The sequence below is a fragment of the Miniopterus natalensis genome, chromosome 2 (genome assembly GCF_054644295.1).
Source record: "Miniopterus natalensis isolate mMinNat1 chromosome 2, mMinNat1.hap1, whole genome shotgun sequence".
In the NCBI taxonomy this organism is placed as follows: domain Eukaryota; kingdom Metazoa; phylum Chordata; class Mammalia; order Chiroptera; family Miniopteridae; genus Miniopterus; species Miniopterus natalensis.
The window spans coordinates 166,312,276-166,329,292 of NC_142082.1; the positions used below are offsets into that span (position 1 = coordinate 166,312,276).

General features: G+C 37.3%; 1 protein-coding gene across 1 annotated transcript in view; it reads left to right on the forward strand.

Annotated features, from left to right (window-relative positions):
- LOC107543989 (pregnancy zone protein-like) overlaps nt 1–17,017 on the forward strand; it is a 42,010-nt gene that overhangs the window by 22,402 nt on the left and 2,591 nt on the right. Inside the window, exons 15-31 of the mRNA XM_087813791.1 lie at nt 1,714–1,863; nt 3,886–4,050; nt 5,746–5,851; nt 8,421–8,559; nt 8,953–9,181; nt 9,879–10,005; nt 10,175–10,296; nt 10,504–10,555; nt 11,673–11,756; nt 12,527–12,703; nt 12,986–13,073; nt 13,671–13,827; nt 14,199–14,273; nt 14,563–14,740; nt 15,276–15,499; nt 16,340–16,558; nt 16,733–16,863. Coding sequence (XP_087669917.1) covers nt 1,714–1,863; nt 3,886–4,050; nt 5,746–5,851; nt 8,421–8,559; nt 8,953–9,181; nt 9,879–10,005; nt 10,175–10,296; nt 10,504–10,555; nt 11,673–11,756; nt 12,527–12,703; nt 12,986–13,073; nt 13,671–13,827; nt 14,199–14,273; nt 14,563–14,740; nt 15,276–15,499; nt 16,340–16,558; nt 16,733–16,863 — 2,423 coding nt within the window. The remainder of the gene's footprint in view (nt 1–1,713; nt 1,864–3,885; nt 4,051–5,745; nt 5,852–8,420; nt 8,560–8,952; nt 9,182–9,878; nt 10,006–10,174; nt 10,297–10,503; nt 10,556–11,672; nt 11,757–12,526; nt 12,704–12,985; nt 13,074–13,670; nt 13,828–14,198; nt 14,274–14,562; nt 14,741–15,275; nt 15,500–16,339; nt 16,559–16,732; nt 16,864–17,017) is intronic.

A 17,017-nucleotide genomic window follows, 5' to 3' on the forward strand; every position in this document is an offset into this window, starting at 1 on the left:
TTTAACTTAGCATTGATCAGATATGAAGATCAGTTATGAAAAATAATAATTACAGATGAAGATTTATGCAGTATTTAGAAGAAAGTCGACTTTTTTTATTTACCACAAAAAAATTATAGAAGAGGGCTATTAAAGTTAAAAATTAAGGCCTCTAGAAGCTGGACATTCTGACAGGATGAAGAGCAGAGTAAAGAGTGGCTGAGAATGTGAGGAAAGATCCAGGTCAGTTTAAGACGTGTGTTCCTTCAAATAATATATTTTAAATATTTTTTTCAATCTTTGTTGGGGTCAAGAAAAATTGTTTTCTATTTCAAAGTTCATATACCCCTTTCTTACTTTAAAAATAACAGATTTAGTATATACATTAAATACTATGTAACAGTTTAAACTGCCTGTCATTCTTAACTGGATATAATTACTCATTGAGGATAACATTGCTTAATATAGATAGGTACAGACTCCCAAAATATGCCTTCAAGTTCTTTTTTGGTTCTCACATCAGTAAAGCATTTTATGTTTTCTAACACATTCAGTTCTTAGCTAAAAGTGTTTTCAGTTGATTATAATTCCAAATAACTGACTTGATATGGACATATTCACAAGCATATTATAATCAACTTAAACTTTATAAAAATAAAAACAAACATGTTTAAGATAAAGCTCTCCATAAGCAGTATTTTCATAATATATTGAACTATAGAGCTGACTACTATTACATCTTGAGGAAAAATCAAGTATTTCTTTTTTTCATATATGTCTCATAATACATAGATCCAAACCATTTTATTAATTCACTAAACAGAGTAACGGTTATTATGATTTAATTAATCATAATTAAATTCAGCAATACAAGTAAAACATTATTTTACTAAACACACTGACTTTATATTCCAGTCCAAATCAGCTTTCAGTTCAAGAACCTAGGTTACCTGATCTTCTACAGTAACTTAATTCTAAATTATTTTATTTTATGTTTTGACTATAAGATAAAACTCAGATTTTACTCAAGAAATGTTTACACAAATATAAGGAAACAACAGCCCCACTTACCAATGAATTGCTACTGGCCAAAGCAGAACCAGATCTCTGAAAAAATTGTGCATAATTTTCCATTATTTTGTAGTTTTTATTCTTTACTCACAGTTCTTTGAATTTTCTCAACCAATTGATCTTTAGGAGGCATATTAGCTGTTTAATTTTTAAAACCTGATACACATCTGATCCTGATCAACATTACTATACTTCTTTAGAATGTCAGATGACTAAGACTGCCAACCAGAGGAGGCTTGAATTGTCTGGTCTCAGAGGTCAAGTGTGATTTTTTTCTCCCCAGCACCATGCAAAATACATATATTCATAAAAACAAACAAACAAACAAAAACACTGAATGGAGATAGGTCAGCTACAAGATATGTATCTTTGTTAGCATGCATGTTCTCATTTCCATCCAGGATTCTATCTCATTGTGATCCAGACCAACTTACAGTTCACCAGTTGTAGAGGGATTGGGAAACCTGAGTTTCCTGGAACCACATTTTCAGTTTATTCCAGAGATGGTTAACCGGTCGTCCCTAGGTGGATTCACCTCTGAATACTGCTCTAAAATAGATGAAGAGAAAGGAAGTGTAGAAAGAACTAGGCCTAGCCTGGGGTGGAAGTCACTTTTGAGATTGTAATAAAAGATTTACTGCTATAATCATGTTCCCTTGACAGGTAAATTTGAGCTTCTCCCCATCCAACAGCCTGCCAGCCTCAGAGACCAACCTGAAGGTCACAGCCACTCCTCAGTCACTCTGTGCCCTTCGAGCAGTAGACCAGAGCATGCTGCTGCTGAAGCCCGAAGCTGAGCTCTCGCCTCAATCAGTGAGTCCTATTTCAGTTTTGAATATTAGGAAATGCACATATGATAGGACCATTTTTGGAAGTTGGAAATTATAATTACAAAGGACATGTTCTTCAGCATGTCAGGCATAATGTATTGTTATGTATGAGTTGAAATTCAATTCAGTTCCATAAAAGACATTGCACAGGGTTCTCATGTATCATCTCATTTCATTCTCTGTTGTAATATATTCTCAGTGAAGGAGCAATCTGCTCACCACAACATTCTCTGTGCCCAGCACAGTGCTTTACATATAAAAGATGCTCAACACATTTTAATGAATGAGTCATGAATAATAATTCTTTAAGGTGGGTATTATTACCTCAATTTTATTAATGAAAAACACAGCTAGGATAGACTGAGAAAATATAGAAAGAGTATGCCAAAAATATATTTTAAAGGTGGAATTTGAACTTAATTTCACTCAATGCCACTTCTGCTGCACTACATTTCAAGTTAGTATGCAAAATGCCAGATTTTTAAGCTTTCTTTAAAATCCAGGCACTTACTCACTGATTTTAACTGTAGACAAAAGAGAGTTTCCACTGCAATTTGTCTTTTCAAGAGTCTGTTATAATACAGCATTTTCAAAAGGGTCCCATAGTTTACACGTTTCCTGGTCCATTTATTTATTTAACAAATATTCATGACATCAAATATTCATTTCCACTCCAACTTGTCCTTTCAAGAGTCTGTTATAATACAGCATTTTCAAAAGGGTCCCATAGTTTACACGTTTCCTGGTCCATTTATTTATTTAACAAATATTTGTGACATCTTGACTATAGGATGAATACTGCTCTAGAAATAGGAGCTCTAATGGTGAGCGATCAGATGTGGTCTCAGATCATTTTAGACTTGTAGTCTTGTGACATATTAAAAACAAACAAATAAACAACAAAAACATATAGTAGTTCCCAGTTTTGATAAGTATAATAAAAGGAATAACCTGATGTTCAGATAAAGAAGAAAAAAAGAGTTGAACAATTTTTGCTACAGTGATTAGGGGTGTCTTCTTAGATTGCCAGGTCGTGGAGGGACAGGGCAGGCGTTACAGCAAGTGAGAGCAGGGTGCCCGAAGGCGTGAGGTCAGAATAAGGAAAAGTGCAGAGCACTCTAAAAACGGGATAAAGATGGCAGAGCCACAGGTGGACTGGAAAACAAAGAAGATCGTGGCAAGACTGGTAACTTGGAGTGCAGTTTGGAGGTGACAGTAAATGCAATAGTAAATTACTGAGAAGTTTTAAGCAGGAGAGTGACAGTTTAGATTTATCTGCTAAGAAGATCCTGTTTGCTGCTGAAAGTATGAGAACAAGAATGAAAGAATGGACACAGTTAAGGGGTTATTGTTGTAGCTCAGATAAGAAATGACAGAAACCAGAGGAGGAGGTCTCATGAGTCCAACATGTGTTTAGCGGCCTGAGCACCACGTGACTGCTGGTGGCTTTATTAGGGGCCAAAGCTGACCTGGAATTGATTTATTCCAGAGAAAAAACTGCACCTAGTTTTTTCTCAAGCTAAAAATGTTCTTAAAATAGTAGATTTAAAAAAAAAATTTTTTTTAACTTGGTAAGAACTTAATCATATAAAATGGAGAAAGGAACTGATTCAGGCGTTTACAAAGGTTATTTCTGGGTGATGGGATTTTAAGTGGCCTTTCTCTCATTACACTTTTCTGTACTAGCCACGTTTTCTGCTTCCTTTTAAAAGTAAGCATTTGGGCTGGGAGACAGGTGACTTTGGTCTTATTGTTACACCACCAAAATGGGAACTGAGACTTTGATCAGTTAATTTGATTTATTTCTATACTCCTTCCTTTTGTACAAGAGGCTTAGGATCCACAACCTTTACTATCTCTCCGTGATTCCTTGTATTGTTTTTTTAATATTGACATGGGAGTGTTCAACACTATAATCTTTTAAATCCCAGATTGAACACTATCACACTTAAAGTAAGGGGGGAAAACCCACAAGAGTTTTTCCTTTCTTTTCTCGATTTCGCAGGTCTATAATTTGTTACCAGTAAAGGATAGCTTTTATGTTCACTATGGTGGTTTCATGAATGACGACATTGAAGGATGCGTGATCGCAGAAGACATAACGCACAACGGAATCATTTACACACCAAAGCAGGTCCTGGATGAAGATGATGTGTACAGTATCTTTGAGGTAACTCTTCTTCTTAAAAGCATAGCCAAAATTGATCTCTAGGTCTTTGTAAGCTGGACAAAAAATAGACTTCTAAGGTCTAGACTCTGATCCTGCCCCCCACAAAGCTATCATTAACAGAAAAAACATGAACACCTCAGACACATAGCTAACTCTGGATACATACAGATATTTAATCATGAATTTCTCTGGCAGTTTAAATAGCAAGTGGTAAACGTTTAGGGCCCACAACCCTAATTCAGTTGATCTCAAAGCTAGTTGCCACTGTCATATGCCTCTCTCAGTGATCCGCAGAAATTCTAATATGTGAAAAAAACGTTTTCCATAGTTCCTCTGGTACCCCTGGAAATGTGAGTACCTCCTTGGCAGCCATTATAGTTGTCATTTGCACGTTAAATACTTGTTGAATGACTGACTATACAAAGTACAATACTTGAGCCATCTCCCTCAGGGCAGTAAAATTTCAGGAAACTGAAAGTAGCCTTTCATGAAGAAAACAGTTCCAATACTTGGGGTAGAGATGTTAGCATGCTTTAGGTATGTTAGATAAAATGTCAATCTTTGGATTTAACTATTTCATAAAGGGGTTTATCCAGGTTGTGAGACTAAATCTGACCATTACGAAACAGGAGTAAAAAGTCTCGTTATACTTTGAGGAAAACATACACCATCTTCCAGGAGAGGTCTGCGGCCCGGCCGAGGGCAGTGCAAGCCTCCCCTCTGGGGGACCTTCAGACTCACAGTCCGCCGGCGGTGGAAGGACGGCAGGAGGCCTCTAGGTTGATGAGCTCACTGTTTCATCTTTAAACATTTAGTTATTTTTGTTCGGTTGATTTCTTAATTGAATTTATTGAGGTGACATCGGTTAATAAAATTATACAGGTTTCAGGTATATAATTCTACAGCGCATCATCTGCATATCATACTGTGTGCTCACCACCCCGAGCCAAGCCTCCGTCCGTCACCATGCACCCCTCTACCCCCTCCCGCCCCCCATTCCCCTTCCCTCTGGCAGTCACCATGCTGTTGTTTGTGTCCATGAGTCTTTTTTTTTTTTTTTTGCTTAATCCCTTCACCCTTCTCACCTAAACATTTATTTCTTAAGTCTTCCTCCCTCCCGTGTATTTCTTATTTCTTATTGCTCCCAGCACTGACCACTGTGCTGCGTCCTACAGTTCCCCACAGTTTCCAAGAAAACATAAACAAAGCAAAGTTTACTAAGACTATGAAAAAAACCTCCAAACCTACAATTTCAAATGGAAAAAAAGATTACTCTCTGCGATAAAGCTATGAGGTATATAAGTTTGTGTGTGTGTGCATGTATGTTATATATGTATATATGTTATATTTGTTTTGGGGGGAAGGAAGGGAAGAAAACATCCAAGGCTAAAATACTCCGTATCCTGGATAAAAAAGATAATTAAAGAGGCATCAGCACAGGGCAGACGAAATTCAGAAATGAGAATCAGAAGACGGGGGTTCTAATCCCAACTTCCATTCGCTTCCTGGACGAACTAGACTTTCTGTGACTCCACTGTCATATTTATAAAGTAGCTCTCTTCTCTATTGTGTGGAACTTTCACTATTCAGTGAGCTATATGTATAATAATACTGAAAGTATAATACAAATGTGAGAAAATACTCCAGTCTCAAGATTGGATTGCCAGTATGCTCTGATAATTCATTGTCTCCTAGTCTGCAGGATTAAATATTTTTTCCAACTCAAAAATCCACAAGCCACATTTCTGTCAGCTGCCTCGGGGATACCCAGGAGCCCCTATGGCCTATGCGAGTGCTCCAGGTGAGATTTATTTCTCTGCTAGAATAATAGAAAATATTATGTTTCTATTATAAAATAATAGAAAATAGAACAACAATTGCTTTGCTAGGCTGAGTTGAGAGAAAAAGCTATTTTTCTAAGTATGGAATGTTGTGACCCTGTAGCAACTTCTTGGTAAATTTTCTTCAATTAACATTTTTCCTCTAACAAATAAGATTTTTAAAGCAATTATTGTTTCTCTCTCCTCTCTTCTCTCTCTCTCTCTCTTTTTCTCTCTCTCTCTGTCCTCTCTCCCTCATCAAAATTGACAGATTTTTTTTGTCCTGGCCTTTAATAGTCTTGCTACCTCAAATTCTCCTATCCACTAGGGATTCATTACCTGAATTAGTCAGGATAAGCTAGGTTATCCTGCAGTAGCAAACAAACCCCCACGTCTCAATGACTAAGCATATAACGGTTTGGGTTGCTTATTTTTCACACAAAAACTGCTTGTGAGTCCAGAAGCTCTCCAGAACAGCTCCCTACCAATCGTGAGTTGAGAGTATTCATTCTGATTTCACCCTGTGACTCCATGCCCTCCAACGTGCCTTTCAAGGTTACTACCATGGGGAAGCGGTGTAAGTTTGCACATGACTTTTATGGGCAGCGGGGGAAGTGACATATATCACAGTCACCCTAGCTGCAAGGGAGGCAGAGAAATGTGCAGGAGCATATGGAGAGTAATTGTCCCTGTCATATTCTTTTATGGAAATCAAAGTGATTTTGATATATTGAACAAAACAGAATAATGCATTTTTTGACAGATATACTACTAGTCTCTTGGTGTGTTTCAAGTATACCTGGAAATGAGGAAAAGTTGAGAAGATTCTAACACTGAGAATTCTTTTCTACTGCTATCAGGTCTCGAGAAGTTCCTCTCTGCATGCTTCGATGTTAATACGACTTTCTAATAAGAAATATGGCGGTATTATAAATAAGAAATATTTCTTATTTCTAATAAGAAATAATACTTTGTTTTTAATAAAATGAACACATATTTTTTAGAAGTAAAAATTCTTTCCCTGGGAAGACAAGAAATAAAGTTCTAGTGGAAAACAGAGGAGTGACTATGAATATTCCCCCCACAGAAAGAAAATTCTGTAGAGTGAAAACACTATGCTAAGAGCAAAGGGACCTGTTTGTATCATATCTCTATCTGGTATGACATATATGGCTTTAAAATGGGAACCTTTTGGAGGTTTCATTTCTTCATATCTAAAATCAGAATTATAACACCAAAGTCACAGATATTGTGAGCATAAAATGAAAAAATATAATTATGATTCCATGTAACAGCATGTTCTCTGTTAAGAAAAACTTAAAAGAACTATTACTTTATTTTCATATCCTTTTTAAAAACAAGTGTATAATTTTTTTCCAATCCTAAGAGAAAATGCATTGATGAAATGATCCAGCAAACCTAAAACTGGACTACCATCATTACATTTTTTATCCCAAATATTTTGCAATACTCCTTACAAATTTTGCATTTGCTATTTGTCATTTATCCATTCTTTCCTTTTCAGTTACACCACCTTTGTCCTGTCCCTCATTATTTCATAACCAAATCATTACTTAAAAATCACACTAATTTGCCTTCCTTGCCTCCAGTTTTTCTCTACTTCAACCTGTCCTATCTACTGTGGAAGGCATATTACCCTTACACATCGCTTTTTTCATGTCACTTGTTTATCATACAAAGTCATTACTTCCAAAATTCATAGAATTATTGTACTTAAGGTTTTAAAAGAGCATGTCCAACTCTAATATTATCTTTATATATCTTTTGATCTCTGGAGTAACACTTTAAGCAGTCTGACTTATTTGTCCTAATCTTCATGGTATTTTATTATATAATTACACCTACTATTTACTCAGCTATGTTAAACACACCCAGATAGACATTCTGCTCCAGAGGGTAAGTTTTTGGAGCATCCCTCCTGATCTCTGTGCATACTTGGATTGCCATTTCCTTGAAATGCCTTCTTCATGTTACTGTTTCTCACCCTTCAATTATCATCTTAAAGGCTACTTTGGAAAAGTCTTTTCTGGCCAATCTAAAGTTCATTTTCTGTCTTTTATTGAGTCTCCAGTCTACAATACATACTGTACTATATCCTATTTTTTATGTCTCCATATCTCATTCACTGTTAAATAAAAAAATCATTCCTAAAATCCTCCTGTAGTAGCTCCTGTCCATTCCTCTAGTCTGAGTCTTACCACAAATGGAGAACACAGGGTCATCATTTCAGTATAAATGCAATATTTGGTGTATTAAATTACTCTTTCTTCTTTCTTCCACCGGTTAAATAATGAGCTTAAGGAGACCTACATTTGTTTTCATTTCTAGAGAAAAACACATTTACCTCTAGACTGAAGAAGTAAAAAGATTAGACTTCCTATCTAAGTAACAAGCTGGTTGGTTAAATTGTTCCAATAGTAAACACTGCCTGAGCAACTGACCTTTTTCTACTTGATAAATAAGGCAGCTGTAAAAAGTCAATGATACAAATGAGGTTTACATTGGGCTCTGAATGTTTCCTTTACATAGGGGGTCCACCAGGCTCACCTGTAGCATATGAAGCTCCACCTATTCCAATGAGGAGAGAAGACCTTCCAGCTGAGAGAGTAAAAGAGACAGTCCGGAACTATTTCCCAGAGACCTGGATCTGGGACTTGGTGCCACTCGAGTAAGTTGTGTGTTGCCTGGAATTTCGTTTAGGAGAAGGTCTGAATTCTCCTCTGTGCTTCTGCTGTTATCCTCTGTTCCCGATCCTTTCCATTGTGCTCCACCCCTTTCTGGTAAATATTTAGGTTCATAGTTCATTTATCTCATAGTGAAACAATGCAGCTTTTTTTCTAATTTGGTCTTGAGGTACTGAAAATAATAGAAAACAGGAAGCTAGTCTCACTCCTAAAAAGAAAAGACAAACTTTCAGAGACTTCATCAATAGCGACAAACCTTATAGAAAGCTTTCATTTACCACTCTAGGTCACTAAGTTACCTGCGTTAGAATCAGCTACAGTCCATGCCAGAAGGGGGGAGGGACTGACTCACTCTCCTCTCTTTTTCTTTTCATCAGTTCGTCAGGCAGCAGTGAGTTGGCAGTCACGGTCCCCGACACCATCACACAGTGGAAGGCCAGCGCGCTCTGCTTGTCTGGAACAACGGGGCTTGGCCTCTCCCCCATCATCTCTCTTCAAGTCTTCCAGCCCTTCTTCCTAGAACTCACTCTCCCCTACTCTGTGGTGCGAGGAGAAGCCTTCACACTCAAGGCCACTGTGTTCAACTATTTGTCCCACTGCATTCGGGTAAGGGCACTTCTTTAGAGGTGAGCAACAGCAGAAGGAGGGGACACAATCACCACTGACTACCTAGGCCTCCTAGGTAATCTCCTTGCGAATCATAATTGAATAGGTGTAAGTTAATTTTGGAATAGAATAGGTAAGAGCAAAACTACCTGACAGGTCCAAGGTGCTACAGTTATATAAAATTGAGATCTATATTATCTGTGTATTCTTTTTAAAAAATATATATATTTATTGATTTTTAGAGAGAGGAAGGGAGAGGGAGGGAGAAAGAGAAACCTCGATTGGGCTGCCTCCTGCACGCCCCCTACAGGTCCTGACCGGGGAATTGAATCAGCAACCGTTTGGTGCCTAGGACAATGGCCAGCCAACTGAGTCCCATAAGCCAGGACTATCTGTGTATTCTTAATTTCAGAGATTATTTCCACCTGATTACTTTATTTTTTTCACTCTAAGGAAGATAACTCTTCCTTGTGTTGGCACAAGCCTAAATCCTGGCCATTTATTCTAATTCCTGTCAGTTTTTCAATTCCCTTATTGCAAACCTCTAAACAACAAAGTATTGGACAGGATTTTCCCTGTTTGGACAACTTCCCAAAGCCTCTCAACTAGTATGTGTTGTCCCTCTAAGCTCCAGTCCCCTGTTCCTGACCCTCTGCCTGTGTCCTTTCTCAAACTCGTGGGTGGGTCTGGGGGACAGGTCAGCGTGGAGCTGGAGGACTCTCCTGCCTTCTTGGCTGTCCCAGTGAGGAAGAAGGAAGAATCTCACTGCGTCTGTGGAAATGGGCGGAAAACTGTGTCCTGGGCTGTGACCCTCAAGTCACTGGGTGAGCGGTGATGATTTGCTTTCCCCTCTGACCCAAATAGATGTTTTTTCTCCTCTAATAATGATCGACTGAAAGAAAACCATTGCCTATGTTGGACAAATTTAAAAAGAAAAGAGAAACATTCAATATAGAATCACTGTGTTAACTCCTTAAGAATCTCATCCCTCAGGGAAGGTGAATTTCACAGCGAGCGCGGAAGCCCTGCAGTCTCAGGAATTGTGCGGCGGTGAGGTGCCCAAGGTCCCCGCACTTGGACAGAAGGATACTGTAGTCAAGCCCTTATTAGTTGAGGTATGTAGACATACTTCCTCAGAGACCGTATTATATAAGAATGTATTATCTAGTATCTATGTGGCAGTGATGTTTAATTCCCCAAAATATGGATGTATCCACAACTCAATTTTTTACTAACATTTTCTCCTCTATTTAAGAGTGACTGATCTTTCTCTTATACATTCAGTGTCACTTTATTTTTTTATTCTTTCTTTCAATATAAAGCCTGAAGGAATAGAAAAGGAGGAAACTTTCAACACACTCCTCTGTGCACTGGGTAAGTGTAAAAAATAGACAAAATTCTCATGTTTCGCCACTTGCCAAAGTATACGGTTATAAAATGACCTTTGAGGCATGTTGTCCTCTAGGAGAAAAAAAATTGTATACTTTCCCATGTACAAATCTAAGGATATTTGATAAAGAAGAACCTTTTTTTGATGAAGGCATAGAGAAGTTAAAAGAAAAGATCTTAGCTGATAATAAAGACAAAGGCTGATGACTGTGGGACAAGATTCCTTCCAATACAAAACAGTGTTTCCCAAACTTCTCTCTAAACAATTTTCAAAATACTGAAATATCTGTGTGCTATTAGTATTATTTATTATTCAACTAATAGTTTAAATGCACTCGTGTTTTTTATTTAAACAATCGTTTTAAGAACTTTAGGTCTAATCTGCTCTTGGAGCACATCCAGCATGTTCTAATATCTTGAGTATTTTCACTTTTTGTTCCTTTTCCCTGGAAGTCTCTTCCCGAGATATCTATAAATCTTAATCCCTGACTTAAAGTCTCAAGTCACCTATGATTGTTTATCAATGAGCTTTTTAGTAGGTAGCCCCCTCCCCACACCCTGCACTTCCTGATTTGTTTTTTATTATTAGTTCACCTCTATAAACACTCACTCTGCTTTAATTTTCTCTACAAAACTTAACATCTATTATTCTAAATATTGATTTGTTGCCTTGTTACTCTCATTAAAATGAAAATTCCAGGAAGTCAAGGAGTTTGTTTTGAAAATTGTTATATAATTGTACTTAAAACAGAACCTATACATAGCACAGACTTCATGCATATTTATGGAATAAATGTAATTTTAAAAACTAACAATATTGGAAATGAACATAAACAATGAATAGAAAGAAATAAGTCAACCATGAGGTGTGCACATAGGAAATCTATAGTAAGTTAGCACAAATATAGATGATTAATAGGAACTACATTGTGAGATGACTCATGACTTTAGGAGAAACTTGGATTGCACCAAAGACATTGCATAAGAGCCAAGAGAAATGAGAGGTTGGATTTTGATCATATAAAAAAAATATTCAAACAAAAATAGAACATTTATCTCTTTTTTCCTCTCCGTTACATATATATATGTCTTCTTTCTTTAGAAACTGGAGTACCTGAAAAGTTGTCACTAAAAGTTCCTTCAAATGTGGTTGAAGGATCTGCCAGAGCAACATATTCAGTTTTGGGTGAGTCTCCCAGCCCAAAGAAAGCAACTGTCTGTCTCCATAATTCTAGCGCATAGGCCCTCACCACCCATGGTTAATGAGATCACTGGCTCTAGTCCCTGGGTTCAGAGAAAGTGCACTAAGCTAAGGATTTCATTGTCTTCATCAGAAAGGGGGTTGAGTAGATGTTGTGCTGTATATCTTGATGTGCTCTAAAAAGTAAGAAGGGTCATCTTTCTGTGTCCTCACCTGCAAAGGACTGAGTATGTGGCGATGCTTCCTATATATTAGAATATAGTTGGTTTTTACCAGACATGCCACTCATCAAAAAAGATATATCCTGCCCTGCCGGGCATGGCTCAGCGGTTGTGTGTCGACTTAGGATCCAGGTGATCGGGGTTCAATTCCCAGTCAGGACACATGTCCGGGCTGCGGGCTCGATCCCCAGTCGGGGGCGTGCAGGAGGCGGCCAATCAATGACTCTCTCATCATTGATATTTCTATCTCTCCCTCTCCCTTCCTCTCTCTGAAATCAATAAAGATATTTTTTTTTTAAAAAAAAGATATATCCTGCCATTCAGTTTTTTCCTTGTTTTTTTCCATCCTTGAACCATCTACTTTACTTTTCCTACTTTTCTCTTTTTTTTTTTTTTTTTGGTATTTCTTCACCTCCTATGCTCTCTTGTCCTCTCCTTAGGTGTGTTGACCTCTCAATTAGCCAGCATCTATCTTCCTATTCCAACATAAACAAACTCCAAGTTCCTCTGATTTTTCTGTCTTTCATTCCCCAGGTGATATACTAGGTTCTGCAATGCAAAATCTTCAGAATCTTCTCCAGATGCCCTATGGTTGTGGAGAGCAGAATATGGTCCTTTTTGTTCCTAACATTTATGTTTTGAACTATCTGAATGAGACACGACAGCTGACAGAGAAGATCAAGTCCAAAGCCATTAGCCACCTCATCAGTGGTAAGAGATTACCCCAATAAGAGAAACAAAACATTTAGTCCCTAAATATATCCTTCAGTGAACTCAAATCAGTGTCCCTTTGGTTAAGATTTAATAATTTATGTTGCTATGATATCCAATAAAATGTCTCAATCAGAAAATTCAATGGCATCATTAAGTCTTGGAGATATCTTAATAAAATAGCAAATGAGCCTATGACTCCTCAACAGGTTTTGAGGAAAAGACTGATTAATAATCTAGCATCTCTGCTATTTCATAAATCTATGAAAACTTCTTCTTCAGGGTACCAAAGGCAGTTGAATTATAAGCACAGAGATGGTTCATACAGCACCTTTGGGGAACGTGGTGGTACAAGTCAGGGAAACACTTGGTAAGATAATTATTTCCATATGTTTTTTATAGATCCATAATATTCAGAATTATGAAAATAGCTATTTCATATTTGGAGTTCTTTTATGGAAATCTGTTATCCTTTTAAAACTCATACGTGTGTCATCACACTGGGTGATCTCACCACTCATCTGTGAAAGCTTATCTTCTCTGATAGCACAATAGACGGCAGTAAAACAAGGATCCCCAAGATGGAAATATAAGGCAGAAAGTGCCATAACGTGAAATGATCAAGGAAGAAGCTTCTCTATTATACAATAAGAAATTGGAGCCTGGAAAGGACAGAAGGAATTGTGACGCAGTAAAATCATTTAGAAAATTATTTTGGTGGTAGGAAGGCTTGGAGGCTCCAGCACTTCATGAGAAAAAAATGTGAAAAGCATCAACTCTGGAGAAACCAATAAAATTGAAAGATTTACAAAAGAGATTCATGTTTGTTGGAAAAACAAGAGAATATTCAGTATTCTAATATCATTTCGCCCCAATAATCCCCTTCACTGGATTATGAGCATCGTGGCTGGAGGCAGTACACAAAGGGAGCTTGTCCTCACGTCTCGGTTTCTTCTTTGCTGGACAGGCTCACTGCATTCGTGCTTAAGGCCTTTTCTCAAGCCCAGTCATACATCTTTGTGGAGGACTCACACATCATGAATTCGCTCAACTGGCTCTCACAGAAGCAAAAGGAAAATGGCTGTTTCCAGCGCTCTGGATCACTGCTAAACAATGCCATTAAGGTGATACCTTTAACATTGTTCCAGTTCCTAAAGATGGTGATATGTCAGAGCAATGATGCTCCTGCTGGTTCCTCAAGTCCTGGTGGCATAGCTTTGAGGGAGGGTGGTAGATGCTGCAGCTTCTGAAATCTAGCATTCATTAGCAGTTTTTTATTAAATGAAAATAGTGTGCAATAAAAACTCCATACATTACTAAAAGTGAGGGAAAGGGATTTAGGACAGATTCAAGAATTTTAGGGTGGAGGAAAACCAATAGTATTACTCAAGAAAAGATGCTTTCTGGTGAAGATGCCCATGGGGAAATGTAGACCTAGCAACTCTGGCTAATGAACATTGGAGTGTTTCAGCATCTCTGCCTCTGATCCTTACAGGGTGGAGTAGATGATGAGGTGACGCTCTCTGCCTACATCACCATTGCTCTGCTGGAGATGCCACTGCCTGTCACTGTATGTACTAGCACGTTCCCTATACTTGCCTCTCACAAATGTAAGAAAAAAAAATCATGAAACTCTGAATCTCTAAGGAAATGAGTTGTGGTTTTGTGTTATTTAATTTTGATATATTTTACTGGAACACAAAGGACTACATTGTTTTGGAAGCTGTAGAGGAAATTATTCTCTGATTCGATCTGTGAGGTTGTACAGGCACATTGGGACTTTTAATCAGGAATTAGCCTGGGGACAGTTTGTTAGCTTGGTTCTGCTATCTTAAGATCTCCTTTCATCTTCTTTATAGCACCCAATTGTCCGCAATGCTCTATTCTGCCTGGAAAGGGCATGGGTGTCCACTTCAGAAGCCCAAGGAAGTTTTGTCTATACCAAGGCATTATTGGCCTATGCATTTGCCCTAGCAGGAAACCAGGCCAAGCGAAGTGAGCTGCTTCAATCACTGGACAAAGAGGCTGTGAAAGAAGGTAAGAGCTGCTACTGCAAAATTTACTACCAAAAATCACTAGTGATCAGAAGAAAGGAGAGGACATGATGAACTCACACCTATCATGTCATTTATATTATATTATATTATATTATATTATATTATATTATATTATATTATATTATATTATATTATATTATATTATATTATATTAATTATATTATATTAATTTTTTAGTTTATTAATTATATTATATTTTATATTATATTGATAATAAGAATAACTATCATTGATCAAAAAATTTTCTAGGTAACATGAATTATTTTTACACTTTATTGACTCTATACAGCCCAACTTCTAATATCATACAAGTATGTAATAAGCAGAAAGACACAATGGGATTTGTTGGAACCTTAATTTACTTTCTTGGCAAAGATTTGCTGGATTGGTGATTACTTAATATTTTTACTTCATTTATACCAATTCACTTAGGTGAGTTCTAACTATAATGATGTCATGAATTAGGTTTTGAAACCATTCTCTGAGCTTAAGATTGTGCCTTTTTCATTTCAAAGAGGACTCAATCCACTGGCAACGTCCTGGGAAACTTGAAGAAGCTAAAGCATTCTATTACCAACCTCGGGCTCCTTCTGCTGAAGTGGAGATGACATCCTACTTGCTCCTTGCCTATCTTACCACCCAGCCTGCCCCATCTTCAGAAGACCTGTCTGTAGCCTCACGTATTGTGAAATGGATCACCAAGCAACAAAACCCCAACGGGGGCTTCTCTTCCACTCAGGTCTGTGGAGAGACTCTAGGAAGAAAAATAAATATATGAATACATATGTAGACACAACCATATTCTAAGAGTTGAATAATAGAAAAGTGTTTCTAATTCTTACTTTCTCCATTCCTCCATCATCTCAAAAGTTCTGGCCTCATTATTTTGTGTATGGATTATTGCTCTGTACATATCTTTTCTCCCTAGTGGCTCTCAACTGTAAAGTAGATTAATCTTTACAATGTTTTTATAAGGTTACTTTCCTGATAACATATTTTTTCATCCAAAGACTAAAATTATGTAATATTTTACACAAAATATTCTCTCTCCTCAGTAAACATAAATATTTCTATCTAATTGGGCTGATCCCTTCACTTTTCTGGAATTGGCTCACTCTTTTTCTGTGTCTTCACTTACATCATTTCCCACACCTGATTCTCCCTGATGCCTATCTTCTGTCTATATAAATGTTTGTCATTATTCAGAGATAACCATAGTTCTCACCTTCTTCTGTTACTATTTTACCTCCAATTTCTTCAACCTTCTCTGAATTTTTACAACAAATATTGTTATATAAATTTAAATTTTTTTGAAATAACCTCTGCTTTGTGTCAAATATTCAAGTCTTATTTCCATATGTATATTGTAAGCTACTTGAATGAGGAAACTTCTTCATTTCCCCCCAGAGTACCTAGAATAGCTCATGATTAATAACCATGTCTGAGCTGAATTGAAATTCAGCTAATGAACTATGTTTATAAATAAATAATTCTGAGAGAGAGTAATGTTGATATGGATTACATCTAGTATGACTGTATTACCTTCCTCTCCTGTGATTTCTGCACCCATCTTTTTCAGGATACGGTGGTAGCTCTTCAAGCCCTCTCCAAATATGGAGCAGCAACTTTCAGTAAAAGGGAGAAAGCAGCTATAGTCACCGTCAAGTCTTCAGAGACCTTCTCAGAAGAATTTCAAGTAGACGATGCCAATCGCCTATTGCTGCAGGAGGTTGCATTGCCAGAGATTCCAGGGGAGTACAGTACAACAGTGTCAGGGTCAGGATGTGTGTATCTCCAGGTGAGACTGCCAGGATGTAGGGGATGTTACGAATTAGGGGGAAAATTCTCAAGAATTAGATTTGAATTTCAAAATAGAAAAAGAAATGTGTGCTAAGGGGAGGTATGAATCACCTAGAAGAGATAGACTATTTGAGTGCAAAAATAAAAGATTTTTTTTCCCAATTTGTTTTAGACATCCCTGAGATATAACATCCTGCCCAAGAAAGAAGAGAAAGTCCCCTTCACTCTGAATGTTGATACTCTGCCCCAAAATTGTGATGGAGTAGATGCTCACAGGAAATTCCAGATTCATATCAACATTAGGTAAATCCTAAATCGCTACCAGAACTTTCGTAGAATATAACAAAATTGATTTTCTTGTGTGGGGGAACACCATTATCCAAAGTCAAACAATGAAGATGGAATTCTTGCAAAATTTATTAACAAGAAAATATTCTTCACTCTTACTGAAAAGTCT